A 16003-nucleotide genomic window follows, 5' to 3' on the forward strand; every position below is an offset into this window, starting at 1 on the left:
TTAACAAATGCATGTTGCTGTCCTCTCCAGCAAGTGCATTTCTAAATGCTCTCTAATTTTATCTCAAGCTCGATTCCACCTCACCTCATCTGCTGTTGAAACCCTCATGTATGCCTTTGTTGCCTCTAGACACAATTATAGTAGCACTCTCTCGGCTGGTCTCCCATTTTCCACCGTCCATAAACTTGACCTCATTCTAACATCTGCTGCCTGTGTCCTAACTTACACAAGGACCTGTTTATCTATCACCCCTGTGCTCGCTGGTCTACATTGGCTCCTGGTTAAGCAACGTCTTGTTTTCAAATCTCTCTATGGCCTCGCCCCTCCCTATCCCCCAATCTGCTCCAGACCCACAACCCTCCGAGATATCTGCACTCTAATTTTGGCCTTTTCAGCATCCCTGATTTTAATCACTCCACCATTGGTGGCTGTGCCTTCAACTGCCTGGGCCCCAAGCTGTGGCGTTCTCCCCCTACACCACTCAACCTCTGTCTTACTTTCCCCCTTTACGACACTTCCGCAAATCTCTGGCCAAGCTTTTGGTCATCTGCCCTAAGTGGTTCCGTGTCAAATTTCATTTTATAATGCTCCTGTGAAGCACCTTGGGACCATAAAGGTGCTATATAAATACAAGTTGTTCTTGTTGATCCGAAGGGCCCAATTCTAACTCACCCAAAACCCATTCATTGAGTTAAAATTGGGCCCTAACAAATGATAACTGAATTATAGTTACCCAATTCATCCTTTTTCTTGCAAAGTTCTTGCATTGGCTACTCTTCAGCCATACCCACAACGCAACGGAGGAATGAAAAACAGAGGACTTCCACTATCTATAGGCCCTATAGTTCTAGTAGAGAGCCATCACTACCACTATCAATGTTGGGATAGCTCCTCCTCCATAGCTATCAATAGCTTTCTCTTATTATTGATAGAAGGCTCAGTTTTGATGGGGCCTATGGAGTGACATTGGGCCAGCCATACAAAGAGCACAGCAGGATGGAGAAAACTTGTAAATCCCTTAGGCTAAGACAACTGAAGGAAGGAAGAGAAATAAAGACAAAGACAGATAGAAAAAACTTGCCTTTATAAAAAGACTGCCTTTACACACACAGGGCTTCCCAAACTGTTTCACAGCCAATAAATTACTTTCAAATTGTCAGTTTCTGGGAAATTATGGCAGCCAATTTGCATATAGCAAGGTTCAATAAACAGCAATGCAATAAATGACCGGTTAATCTGTTTTCATGCAGTTGGTTGAGGGAGGATTGTTGGGGAGGACACCAGAACTAACCTGCTCTTCAAGTAGTGTCACAGGACCTTTCATATCCAGCCAAGAAAGCTGATAGGGCCTCCGATTAACATCTCATCTGAAATACAGCACCGCTAACAACAGAGTGCACCTTCAGTACAGCATGAAGTATATAATCTAAAATGATGCTTCTGTCAGAGTGGGACTTGAACCCACAGTATTCTGACTGAGCCAATGACAGGAGAAAAACCGGAGTAATGAATATAATAATGTCCTTGTGGCTCATGCCAGACTAGGTGGACACCCAATGCAAGTGGAAACCAAAATGTATGTGGCTTGTGTCTGAAACCCTCATCCATGCTTTGGTCATCTCCAGTTGCAAGTACTCCAATATCAGCGTCCCACCTTCCACCTCCAGAAACATGAGCTCATCCAAAATTCTGCTGTCCATATGCACTAAAATGTCACTTATCCATTGCCCCTTCAGTCACTGACCCACATTAGCTCCCAGGCCAACTTCCTCCAAGAACTCTGTATTGTCCCAATTCTGGCCTCTGGCACATCCCCCATTTCCTTTGTCCCTTGGTGGCTATGCCTTCAGCCAACCAGGCCTTCAGCTCTGGAATTCACTTTCTGAACCTCTCCAACTCTCTCCCCACATCAAGACACTCCTTAAAATCTACCTCTTCCTATCATATCATCATCTGCCCTAGTTTAGTGGCAATTCTCGCCTGATTAAATTCCTGTGAAGTGCCTTGGGGTACTTTCCTGTGTTAACGGTGCTATACAAAAATGCAAGTTGTTGTTGAAAACATCAAGCTTAGGAGCCATTTGATAGTGACAGCATTTATGATGGAATACAGATATTCCATTTGTACAACTTCTAAAATTAAACCATACAAACTGAGTATCCTCAGTGAAGGGTCAAAGCCCATGGTGAATACAAACAAGGTACAAAGGGAAGATGATAAAGTGAACCAAGAGCAAGCAGCTGTTGACTCCAAACTGGTGTTGCAAAAGCCTTTCAATTGCAAGAAGGAAGTGAAGGCTGAGGTGAAAAGTTCCACAGTTTGGAGATCCCAGAGGAGGAGTTAAGAGTAGGACAGTTTAAGCAGGATTATAAAGACAGGGCTACTCAAAACAGGAAAAAGCTGCACGCCCTATCAGCAGTTACCAAACAGTAGAAATTTCAAAAGTCAGCAGCTGAAAAGAGCGTGTACGTGGACCCAATTTTTTTTTATAACAGAAAGAGGATCTTCAGTTTATTTCAACACACAATTGCTTCAGGTAGCTTTCACTTCCTTCTTGTGCAAGAAGTAACTGCATTGATTTAGCCCTACTTCAGCAACATCCCAAAAGACTTCATATATACATGGCACACTTATGTGGGTAAAGGGGGGCAGCCATTTTGCACCCAGCAAGATCCCACAAACAACAGCAATGAATAACCAGTTAGAACAGTTTCTGGTGATGTTGGTTGAGGGCAAGACTATTGGCTATTCATCGCATTAAGCCTGCTCCACCACTTTTGTTAAACAGGTCAGCTCTATCTTGTTAATCACAATTGTCCACACCCTTCAAAGCTCACTTATCAGGCATCCAAGTTGCCCTTAAATGCCTCCATTGGCTTTACACCTGTGTATGTCCCACCTCCCCACTATACTTCATATCAAGAGGTTTGCCTGGATGCATCACTCAAATTACAAGATTGCATTCCTCGAGAACGTCATGCTCTATAAACAGCACTGAGAAATCCTTTATAAACCACCTGACCAGGAAGGTGGGGCCTTGGCTCAACACCTCATCTAAAAGACAGCACCTCCAACAATGCAGCTGCTCTTAGTGCTGCATGACAGCGACGGCTGAGATTAGGCACTCAACACTCATTGTGATATCAGCATCTTTAAAGAAGTTGGATATCATATAAAATAGAAATATTTATGTAAACTATACAAATTCAGTGCTGTTGAATCATATTGGTTTCTCTCCTATCCTGAAGGTATGGCCTGTTGCCTGAATTTTTTTGAATAACTATCCAACCTCTGGTACTCCACTGTATGGTCCCCTCAGAGCATATCTTCATGCATTTTATTCGCTACCTCCCACATACACTGCTACCCCTTCCTCGCCACCCTTATTAGTTTCATAGCCCCCCCTCTGTTCTTTGCCCAGATTAGCAATATTTGTCCTATTGTTGTGGGTCCCAGAAACAACATCCATTCTGAATACAACAGCAAAATACTGCAGATGCCGGAAACCAAAAATAAAAACATGCTGGAAATATTCAGTAGGTCTGGCAGCATCTGTGGAGAGAGAAATAGTAACGTTTCAGGTTGATGACCTTACATCAGAACTGGAGAAAGTTAGAGAGGTAACAAGTTTTAACAAGCAGAAGAGCAGGGAAGGGACTGCCAGGGGGTGAAGAGTGGGGTGCGTATGGGGATGGGCAGAGGGAAGGTGGTGGTGGTGGTGAACAAAAGGTAATGTTTGAGAAAGGGTGGAAGGCAGGAGATATTAACAAACAAAAGGGATGATGGTGCAAAGCAAAAGAAGGTGGTAATGGGACAAGAAACAAGAGTCTAAAGGAAGTGTAAATGGAAATAGCAGACTAAACAGCTGTCATTCAAAAAAAATGGGGGCAGTGGTTATGATCTGAAAGTGTTTAACTCAAAGTGGAGCCTGGAAGGCTGTAAATTGCCTAAGTGAAAGATGAGGTCTGTTCCCCAAGCTTACGTTAAGCTTCATAGCCCTCAGGCACCTACTCTGTTGCAGAGAGGTCATGGTGGGAGTGGAATGGTGAATTAAAATGAAAGGAGACAGGAAGCTCAGGGTCACACTTGCAGACTGAACAGAAGTGCTCAGCAATGTGGTCACCGAATCTACATTTGATCTCCCCATTGTAGAGCAGATTGGTTCATGAGCAACATACTAAATTGAAAGTAGTAAATCATTTCACATGGAAGGAGTGCTTGGGAGCCCTGAACTGGGAGAAAGGAGGAGGGTAAAAGGTGTTGCATCTCCTACGCTTACATGGAAAGGTGCTGTGGGAAGGGGGTGATCGGAGTAGTGGACCAGTGTATTGCAGAGAATGGTCCTTTCATCCTAATGTTTGGGCCAACACAATCAAGTCTGTCATCACGCTATTATCTACAAAACCAAGCAGGGAGTTACTTGTGTCACTTATTGCACCTTCATGCCACAGAGACCAGTAATTGGAACCTGAGACTATCTAGCCTCTATCTGGCTAATATCACGATTCCTTTCAGGTTAGCTGCAACTTGCTCTAATAGGAACTGGACTATCTTAATATGTTCTGCAACTTTCAAGCTGCATTGTTTGAGTTCCCCAGAACCAGACCTTCCTCAACCAGTTAAATCAGTTTCTGGCAATGTTGGTTGAGGGGAAGAATGTTGGCTACACATCCCATCGAGCCTGTTCCACCATCTTTGTTAGGCAGGTCAGCTCTATTTTATTGATCACAATTTACCCACATCCCTAAAGACTCACTTACCAACTACCCATCTCCCCTTTAAACACCTCCATTGAATTTACACAAGTGTATGTGCCCCACATTCCCACCAACCTTCAGGTGAACATGTTTTCCTGGATTCACTTTTAATCGGTACAGCTCAAATTAAAGGTTACATTCAAGAACTCACTGCTCTTCCAAAAGCTCAATGCATTTACAAACATCACCATTGGCTGATCTGTGGCTACCAGAGGAAACCTTCCAGATGATAAAGGGTGCACTTGAACGACAGGATTACATCTTCCCTCAACCAGGTGCAACATAATATACCATCACTCAACAGACGCTTTATCTTCATAGCTTTGAATCAGCACTCTGCACTGGAATCCAAATACTCATTTTTAACGACATCCCCACCATCAAACCCCTCGTCCACTTAAAGTGAGAAATAATGTAAACAGAGGGCTGAAACAGGCCACGTTAGAAAATTTATCGAATGCTAAACAGTAGTTTGGTAGGTTTATATTTGCAGAAATAGCAATCATTTGATTTTTATATATATATATATATATAAATACATTCCAGAGTATACAGTGTTTTATCGGAACAGTACATTACAGATTCAGTGTCCAAGCAAAAAAAGTTTAAATTGGCAGAAACATTAACTGTTAACAGTTCCTCTGATGAGTTATGTAGATGGTCCAATAAAGCCTAGTAGTGTTACACTGAGGGCCCATGTTTGGCATATCCCTGCAGAATGTTTGTTAGTATGTACTTTTAAAGAATGCAGCAATATTGGGCTTAAATGAAAGTTTGTCCTTCCAGTCCCCTGGTACCAATAACAGGTTTTTAAATTGCTATGATGTAAGTCACAAGCAAGTCAGGTTCCTGGCCAGGAAACAAGAGGTTGATTGGAAGGAGGAGCCAACAGATGTAAGCATGATGGACTTGAACCAGTGAGGGATGGGGGAGGGAGGAGGAATTTGGGAGGTAGAACACCAATCAAGAATGTTGAGGACTCAATTAAGCTGAGAGCTTGTTTCCTGGACTCAGGACTTCCCAAGTAGTCGAGAAGAAATCATACACGCTCCATTGGATGGGTTGACCAAGGAGTAGGACTGATCTAGAGTTTCCTTGCACATCAGGCCATCCTTGAAGAGGAGACACCAGTACCTTATATTTTTTACTTTGCAGCTTAAATGGGAAAACACTGTCAGTCAAAGAAATCAATTCCACACACCAGGGCAAAACCAACACTATGACAGTAACCTATACCATGATTCCCCATATTGAGTAATTAACCTATCTAACACTGATGCTCAGTTACTTGCATGACTTGACTTTTGACCATTGTACAGCCACCACAAAGCTCTCGAATCCATTGACAATTGGAAATTGAATTGAGAGTTTACTGCAAGGACACTCTCTCACTACCCATTCCTTCGACAGAAAATAAAAATCAGAGCATGGGCACCTTCAAGCAGCTATCCTTACACTGGCCAACACATCTGAATGGGGGTTTCCACAACCGTCACTTTCCCAGTTAGCCAAGATAGAAAATCTCAATCCTACCAGGAGTAAATGCACGATCGAGAGTTTACAGAGAAGGCGCAATAACCGGGCATATTATAAAATGTTAGACTCCCCCGATGACAGACAAAGCCATGCTGTCCCAGGGCCCCACGTTAAAAAGGCACAAGAACCGATTTCAGCTGCTCCATGGTAGGAGAAAAGATGTCTGAATTTCCACTAAAGGGCTTGTACTGGAAAGGACACGTGTGGACATTGGGTGAGTATAGGATCAGGGTCACACTCAGCTAGGATTTCTTCTTTCTAGTCTGCCAATACTCACCATCAGGACCGACTATTGAGTCGGCCATTCTGGGGTGGGGGATAGTAGGGAAGAGAATTTTAGGATAGGATAAAAAGTTAGCACAAAAAACCTGAGAGCACAATACAGCTAGAACATACCCCTCAACAAGCAGCTTGTTTTGTTGGCATTAGGGCTATTAATTGAGGAGAACTAGCTTTGCATATGGATGAGATTTCTATGAGGACAAGAGTCCATTACAGGATTCCACATCTACTCCCTTCACCCCATGATGAGGTTTGAAGCTGCAACACACATCAGGGACGAGAACATAATGCCAGAAGTAATTACGACAAAACCTGTGGCAGAAAGGAAGCCGGAAATTTGAGACTTGCAACTCCCCACATGCAGAGGTGAGAATGGGATAGAAATAGCAAAGAGTGGGTCTCAAAACAATGTGGGTGCAGCTTTTATCAATCACACACCAAATCATACCCATGGGATAAAAACAATATGCTGACAGTACACAGTAGCTCCCTCAAGAGCTTCAAGTTTTAAGAAAAACTGGTTAATATTTTGGGATGAGCTCTTGGCAATGAGTTGGGTCTCCACCCGAAACTATTCTTTCCCCTCCATCCCCAAAATGCTGACAGACCTGTTATTGTACTTGTATTTAAAAAATAATTAGATGGTACTTTGCAACTTCCATCTTAGGAAGCTTGAGGCTCTTGCTGGGGGGAGCTGGGGGAAGAGAGTTCTGTAGAAGGCAAGAGGCAGAGGAAAAAAAAGACGGGAGTTAATAAAGGACTGATGGTGATAGGGATTTGAATTTTAATTAAAAGCATAAATCAAGTGATTTACCTAATGATGTTTTCACCTGCATCCAGAGTAAACCAAAATTTCACTGGGTCCCAGACATAATGTTATCTATTGCAAACAAAATCCTCTACCAGCAGCTCATGTTCCAGTGAATTGTCTTTTTAAAAGATAGCTCGAATATATTGCTCTGCAAACTCTTCTTGTAAATAGGTCACAGAATGGAAACAAAGCAACTGGACGCAATGCTTTATTGCTATGCATTTGTCAGTGTGTTGACGGTTAGTTAGGAGTGTGCAAAGTACAATACACCTCAAAGGGGATGACAAATCAAATAGGGAAAATGATTTAAAGCGATCCCAGCCTTCCGCATATCTCTAGAATCTTTGCACGCAGAAGAACTGTTCCACTCAGGCAGCAAGTCACTACTTGCGCAAATGCAAAGTGCATGGGATCTTTACAGGATGTCGCCCTTGTCAAAATTATCCCAGTGGAAATGGGGCCTGAGCAGAGAAAGATCCTAATCTATCCGATCTTTCAAAGTGAAATCCCCAATGCGTTCCAGCCTTGCACACAGACCTGCGACTTTAAACAAAAGTTGTCACTTTCTCTACCACTTCATCATAACCGTTTAGTCTTGCTGCATGCTATTCAGTTTGGAGATAGAGGGAGAAAGACAAGTCTGCAAAGGGACGCAGACAGGAATAGAGGTTTCTACTAAAAAATGACGCAAATTCAGACATAGGCTAGATGGGTATAATCTTTAAACAAACTGAAGGGGGGAAAAAGGAAGAGTACCTCCCTACCTATTAAGTTGCGATGGGCCAGATAATTCACATGCGATGCTCACAAGTGAGTTACACTCAGATCTGCAGGCAGAGATTTAAGACTATTATACTGAGAACAATCAGTATGCCACTTGTAAAATTTGCCACTTTAACATTTTTTCTGGTTGAGAAGCCGATGTGAACCGCTTGTTGTTCAAACAGCTGCTTTTAATTTTTTTTTTACACATTCGGTTGGGGGAGGTGAGGAGTGCTTAGGAAAGTAGCAGAAAACCCACGCGACAATGGCAGGACAATAGGCACGATCACTCAACACACTGAACCAGAAGGTGACATTGTTTCCAGCGAGGTTTGGTCGGGCAGACTCCTTGGACTACAGTTCACTGTGCTCCAATGCTAACAATAAAGGGTGGAGTGGTGGCAAAGAGACCACTGCAAGGAAAATCACACAAAAAAAGGGCAATATTGATGCGACTTCAGCAGAACCCACAGTTTTAATTATTGCCTTTACTCACTCTCCCCAGAAGGTACAGTTCATTGGTACTGCCCTCAAGTACCTTATCCAAGTGGCTATGTTGCATCTACAAGCACTGAGTGTTGGCAGGCTATTTGACCATAGAGGGCTTGACACACAATCTCAATGTCCATACACATACTTTCCAACAAGGGTTGCTGGACAGTGATTGGGAGCAGGAATTCACAGATTTTGTGCTAACACAAATCGGTTTTAAGCGCACCCTCCCCATTACCCCACCCTCAATTGTATGAAAACTATGTAAATGCTGCATTACAAAATTTTAAAAAAAATCACACAACTCATTTAAATTTTTCCTAACTTTATTGTTTCTACCCACCCAACCCAAAATGATTAAATAACGCTGTGACTTCAGCTATTACAAGAAAAAAAACCCATGGGGTAATCATTTTAAAATCAGTCCTAACTGGACCAAAATGCAGAATAGTTCAAGATATTTTACTGTATGCAGTCATCCCCAACACAACAGAGCAGCTTTTGACAAGCCTGCCTGGAACCAGAACCCCTTTTCTACACAAGTAGCAGCTACTTCAGGGGTGGGTGGGGGAGGGATTGATTTCCTGACATGTCCACAACAGCATGGTTGCATGTGCTAATCCTGGGCATCAAATGCAACGACTCATTCAGGATGCTTAGCCTTCCTGAGCTGCACACACACCAGAGGGAGGAGGACATCGGACAAAAAAATTCTATTTTATATTTTCTCTACTGTTCTCCTACAGAGAGATTAGTTGAAGTACAATTTACAAAAGAAAAAATAATTAGTGTGCTGACAGACTTTACGTTCAAACATCCAACCATGCTGCTCTATTAAAACCTTCTGTCCATTACTGCAGATGTGGCTAGAGATTCAAAATAGAATTTAAAATAGGGCACTTAGTTGCATGATGATTTAGTCCATACAAATGTCAAAAATCTTCCACCAGGAATAAACTGAGGGATTTGCACTGTGCATTCAACCTTTCCTTTCTTGTTGTCGTCCAATTCTTGTGGCCTACTTGACAAATAACCCTTTGCAGAATTTGGGTGGATGAAATCTACAATTGTACCTCTGGGCACTTGGCACACATCAGTGAGAGCAGGGCAAAGATTTTAGAGTCCTAGCATCTAGTGAGGTCTTGGTGACAACCACACCGTAGTTCAAAACACCATCACCTGGTGATTGAACGGGCGATGCAGAGGTCAGTGCACACGTCAGCTGGCCAGAAGCCCAAGCCAAGCAAGTCAGATTCATCTGCAAGATATTCTCTGCTTTTAAAACATATTAAAAAAAGGCAGAGAATGGACCTCTTGACATTCAAGGGAACACCATCACCCAGGTCACTTGACTAAATTGCCTCCCGACTGATACCCAGTTATCGGTAACCATGCAAGATTAAACAAGTTTGTCTCTCCTCACCCCCAGTAAACTAAGTTTCATAGGGAGTCCTACAATATATAGGGGCGTACCTGGACACTTACTAGTAGGAGGCACTATTTTTTCTCTCATTGCAGTTGTCCCAGCTTTTCTGCACAGCCTCCTGTGCTGAGAGCAGGCACCTCCCAAAATAGTGCCAACATTCCCCTTTGCAGGCAGCAACCCAGACAACATTCACCCCAACTCTCACTAAAAAGTGTCCCTATCTGGGCAGCTGGTAACTGGCTGCAACAAAAAGAAACCCAGACAAGTCACATTTATCACCGCTACATTTTTTTCTTTCTTAAAGTGACCACGTGCTCAAAGTGGAAGCTGATCACCTCTGGTTAAAACAGGTTCACTTTCCATTCACACATCCGCAAGTGAATAGTTTTCCTTATGCACACGGGCTGTTTGTGTTAAAAGTGCACCCACTTAATTAGTTTTAGGCTGAGCAAAGAGCAATACCCTACCCCCTGCTCCGTGACTGGGCGACACCCTACCCCCTGCTCCGTGACTGGGCGACACCCTACCCCCTGCTCCGTGACTGGGCGACACCCTACCCCCTGCTCCGTGACTGGGCGACACCCTACCCCCTGCTCCGTGACTGGGCGACACCCTACCCCCTGCTCCGTGACTGGGCGACACCCTACCCCCTGCTCCGTGACTGGGCGACACCCTACCCCCTGCTCCGTGACTGGGCGACACCCTACCCCCTGCTCCGTGACTGGGCGACACCCTACCCCCTGCTCCGTGACTGGGCGACACCCTACCCCCTGCTCCGTGACTGGGGGCTAAGCAGGGATTTGAACATACTCTGCTGCTACTGCACAGCACTGTAAATCACTGCAGCCCCACTGTGCTTTAAATTTTAAAGAGCCAGTGACAGACTTGGGATAACCTCAATTCAGTAGAATACTCCGTCAAACATGGCTCACAATTGCCACTTAAAAATTAATAGAGGTTCTGTCCTAACTTTCCAGCATTGGTCACCTACCTTCAGCCAGCAACCCGAATGAACCCTGAAGCAGGTTCACAAGACCACCCAGCCCCACCCATAAAATAATTAGGAAGCAGGTTCCATAAAGATGCAGGGTGACTGAAAAGGTGCAGTAATGTAAGAACCACCAGGTTTTATGGGAGGGTTTGCAAACCAGTCCAGGGTACAACACATGTACTGAAACAATCAAGTTTAGTGCAGGGATCATTTTAATACTCCAGGGCCTCAGTCTTGAACAGTGACTTGCAAGGGCATTTCATAGACACCATTTTTAATCCACTCTCCACATCCTCAAAATCACAGTTCTAGCCAAGAACTGAGAGGCTAGAGCCCACAGTATCTTGCAGGAAGGTTGGGTTCACACCCCTTCTGGTTCACTAAGTGCCATGCTTATAGTAGGGAGGGAGGGGCTGAGAGTAGGCACAATAACTTTGGCTACTATTCCAATTTCTTTTTCTCTCAAATGCAGTTTAGCCACATTTGTCAATCTAGCCAGGAATGAAATTGGTCAAAGATTCAATCTTGCTCTTTAAACAACACACTAAGGCAGGTTAGCTCTTACATTAACTACAGGTTTAAAAAAACTTAGAAGTTTTCATCTTCCCTCATGGCACATTGGTCACTGAAGGGGTTATAATTCCTTTGTGCACTATTTTAAACAGCGCAATTTTACACAAAGGCTTTGAACTAAATTAAACCCCGCACTGGGGGATAGGCAGACAGACAGCTGCCCATTTAAGAGGGGGCATAGGACCTAGGAGGGTTATGGTTGGGTTTTGAATGCTCAGTACAGTGGGACACAAGTTGCTCTTCCTCTTCCCCCACCCAGTTTCCCAGATGTCAGGCCTTCCCACAGCAGCCCGTTTCAAAGCAGCAAGGGCAGGGAAACCGAAGCAAAGTTACCGATCTGCAGAGTCTGGCGCTTGGGGACCAAAAAAGTGGACAGCTTTAAAAAATGAACCAGCTCCTCTCCCATTAAAATCCCACTCCCTTGCTTCTCCATCAGAAGCACAACTGGATGGGATTGGAAAAGTAAAACGAAAATCGTTGGGCCGAGGAGCAGGAACGTGCTAGCAGCCAGAATCTGAATCTACTGAGCAGACCCATGGGTCTCAGCGAAGTGCCATGGTTAATGCCAGGCAAATAGTGCCCTGGGTACTGGCAGCTACCGAGACCCTTGTACAAAGTTTTTTGCATTAACTATTATTTTGGCTTTTTTTAAAAACATGCTGTATTGGCTTCTGACAGTTACAGATTATTTCCTGTCTACAATTAGCTGGGCTATGTAGTTTGTACAGTCATTTCACATGCAGACCCTTTCCCCTAACCCCTGCCCCCTCTAAAACATGTGCAATGTAGAAAAGTGGAAGGTTGAGGAAGGGGGAAGAAGTGCTTCAGCACTAGTCACGACTGCGCTTTATATATATAATATACACAACTGTAAATTCATGCCGCAGATTCAAGGCAAAAGGCTCAACTCAGTAATTTGAGAAACATTTTGGTCCAGCTAGAGTTCACATTGTAACACTGACTGTGCTGAGGCGGGGTATATTTATCTTATTCATCTTCCTCTTCTCCATCCCCCACTTCCACAGCTGAAACTTGAGTCTAGTGATATCTTCTTCCAGAGATTTTTCTCAAATACAGCATAATCACTTTTGTAGTTGCATTTCTCTATTGTATATATTTTTCCTTTTAAAAACACACTGCAAAGCGGACTTGAAAGGACCATGATTGGATCAGATTATTCCAGGACCAGCATAACCATAGTTCACTGATGTGCATCTAGCTGCAATTTGAACTAAAACCATTTTAGTGCAAAGAAAAAACCTCATTCCAGTTTCAGGAGATGGGAGGTTAGGGCAGGGTTAAGACAGATGGAGGCAGCCTTTGCTGTACGTCAGCTCAGCCACAGCAGCCGTTACCAAGTCCAGTCGAAGAAGGGCAGCCAAGCATCTGTCTGTTGGAGCGAGTGCATGAAGATAGCTGTTGCAGGGAATTGAGGAAAGAAAAATAAAAATGTGGGATGAAGCGGAGGGAGTGCAAGAATTAAGTGCAAATCATCCAGAAGAATCCCCCTCGCACACTGTTTCTTACTGATGTAGTGACGTCTCGTGCAGTAATCAAACACACGGGATAAAACACGAAGCAGGCTTTTCTCTCTCTCCAGCTAAGACACTAGCCCAATGAATTCTCATCACTGAGAGGTAAAGAAGGCCCAGGATTATCAGGCTAGTCAACCAGCAAGCTGTTCATGGGGATGGTTTTCTTTTTCTCTCGCTGCATCCATTTATGCTACCACCATGTAAAAAATGGCTTTCTGCTCTGGAAGCTCTGCGTATACAAGTCGCTGCTGCGATGGTGGCTTCGAGTTGTTTCCACAATGACGGGTGGGATATGAATGAGCAACAGAGGCGACTTCCCATCCTTCAGAGCCTGTGTGAGATTTAGGATCTTGGGATTGAGGAGAGTGGTGGGGGGGTTGTGAGGAGGAAAGAGATGAGGAACAAAGGAAAAAACAAACATATTTTAACGATATCAGATTGGACACAAGACGAGAGATTAATTACATGGCTGGTTCAGTGTCTGGTACCTCCACACTCAGCTTAGGGAATGGGCGGGAGGCATGGCCTTTTCTCTGCTGTTCCACCTAAGAGCCTAACTTTTGCTGGGGTAGAGCTCCCAGGGTATCAGCAGCCCTTCAGTACCTTACCCATGTGGCTATTCTTCCTGTGCCAGGCCAGGCAGGTGAGCAGTGGAAGGCTATTCAGCTGCTCAAAGGGAGCAGGCATCAAAGCCAAACTAGATCCAGTTCCCACATGAAGCAAAACTATGCACAGCAAGTCAAGATAGTTCTTCTTGTGCTATTTCACTACGAAGTGCATCAGCCAAGCCTGACCCACCCCTCTCCCTACGATCTTCACCTCGTGTGTGTATTCCCACCAGAATCAGTGGCACCAAATTAGGAATGCTGAATGATTTTTATACTCCCTGGTTCAGAGGCACTTAAACCAAGTGTATATCCTCAATCCCCTACTCCAACTCCAGCATGGATAGTTCACTGTGCAGACCAGGAACACACCTGGCTGCTTGCTGATTGGTCTGTGTGGCAATGGCAACATTCTGAATCCAAAAATAATTTCAATTTCATCACAGAGGCCACAAGTTTAATCAGTTAGTAGCAAACATTTGATTCATCTTCCTACAAACACTGCTGGAAGAGTGTTATTCAGCAACTGAAGGGCTAATTCTTATTCGCTGTAAAGGGGAAGTCAAGGTTACATTAAAAAAGGATTGGGTACACAAAGTTGATGGTGGTGGGGGGGGGGGGGGGGGGAGGGTGCACGGTGGGCAGGAGAGAATCTCCAGTGAGCGCAAACACAGCTTAGTGTTGTGATCAGGGATGTCTCAGGTTTGACCCTTGTTCCAGGCAGAGAAAGCTGATCTCAGTTTATGTAATACTGCAGTTCAGCATCCCTGCATTAGATAGAGGGAAAAAAAAACGTTCTTGCTTCTGACTCACTGTTCATTGATGACTGTGTGGTAAAAAAAAAATCACTCTCAGGATGTTGGCATTGCTGACAAGGCCCACAGTTATTGCCCATTCCTAGTCCCCTAGAGAAGGTGGCTTGATGCAACTGAGGAGCTTGCTAGGCCACTTCAGAGGGCAGTTAAGGGTCAACATATCGGTGTGGGCCTGGAATCTCTCATAGGCTTAGACAAGGCAAGGATGAGAGGCTTCCTTCCCTAAAGAGCATGAGTGAACCAGTTGTGTCTTTCACGACAATCTGAATTTCATGGCCATTTTACTGATAACCACCTTTCACAGGATCACAGAAATTTATGGCAGACAGACAGGCCATTGAGCTATCATGTTCGTCACGACCCAAAGGGAGTTATTCAGCCCAATCCCACATTCCAACTCTCTGTCTTTAGCTTTGTTGGTTATGGCACTTCAAGTTGATGCTTTTTAAATGCGATGAAGGGTTTCTGCCTCTGCTACCATTTCAGGCAGTGGGTCTCAGACCCCCAACACCCTCAGTGGAAAAAATTTCTTCCCAACTCCCTTGACAAATTACTGTAAATCTATGCCCCCTGGTTACTGATGATCTCTCACGGGCAATAGGTCCTTCCAAAGCAATATTTAGGCCCCTCAATTTTATACACCTCAATTAAATCTCTCCTCATTCTCCTCTCCTCCAAAGAAAACCCCAGCCTATCCAATCTTTCGTCATAGCTAAAATTCTAGATTTCTGGCAACATCCTTGTAAATTTCCTCTGTACCTTCTCCAGTGTGATGGCATCCTTACTGCAATGCAGTGACTAGAACTGCACACACTACTCCAGCTGTGGCCTAACTAGTGTTATACACCATTCTAGCGCAACCTCCCTGCTTATATTCCATGCCTTGGTTAATAAAGGAAAGCAACCTTAATGCCTTAACCACCTTACCTACCTGTTCTGCTGCCTTCAGGGATCTGTGGACTTTTTTTTTAATTCGTTTGTGGGATGTGGGAGTTGCTGGCAAGGCCAGCGTTTATTGCCCATCCCCAATTGCCCTTGAGAAGGCGGTGGTGGGCTGCCTTCTTGAACCACTGCAGTCCTTGGGGTGTAGGCATACCAACAGTGCTGTTAGGTAGTGTGTTCCAGGATTTTGACCCAGCGACAATGAAGGAACTGCAATATAGTTCCAAGTCAGGATGGTGTGGGGCTTGGAGGGGAACTTGCAGGTGGTGGTATCCCCATGCATCTGCTGCTCTTATCCTTCTAGGTGGTAGAGATCATGGGTTTGAAAGGTGCTGTTGAAGAAGCCTTGCTGAGTTGTTGCAGTGCATCTTGTAGATGGTATACACTGCGGCCACTGTGTGTCAGTGGTGGAGGGAGTGGATGTTTGTGGATGGGATGCCAATCAAGCAGGCTGCTTTGTCCTGGATGGTGTCGAG

The 16003-nt window shown here is 44.4% G+C and overlaps 1 protein-coding gene across 1 annotated transcript in view; it reads right to left on the bottom strand.

Moving 5' to 3' along the window:
• Positions 1-1069: 1069 nt before the first annotated feature.
• Positions 1070-16003, bottom strand: part of LOC137380792 (phosphatidylinositol 4-kinase type 2-alpha-like) — a 49916-nt gene continuing 34982 nt past the window's right edge. The window contains exon 9 of the mRNA XM_068053148.1: positions 1070-13514. Coding sequence (XP_067909249.1) covers positions 13356-13514 — 159 coding nt within the window. The 3' untranslated portion in view covers positions 1070-13355. The remainder of the gene's footprint in view (positions 13515-16003) is intronic.

Source organism: Heterodontus francisci, chromosome 20 (genome assembly GCF_036365525.1).
Source record: "Heterodontus francisci isolate sHetFra1 chromosome 20, sHetFra1.hap1, whole genome shotgun sequence".
Taxonomy (NCBI): domain Eukaryota; kingdom Metazoa; phylum Chordata; class Chondrichthyes; order Heterodontiformes; family Heterodontidae; genus Heterodontus; species Heterodontus francisci.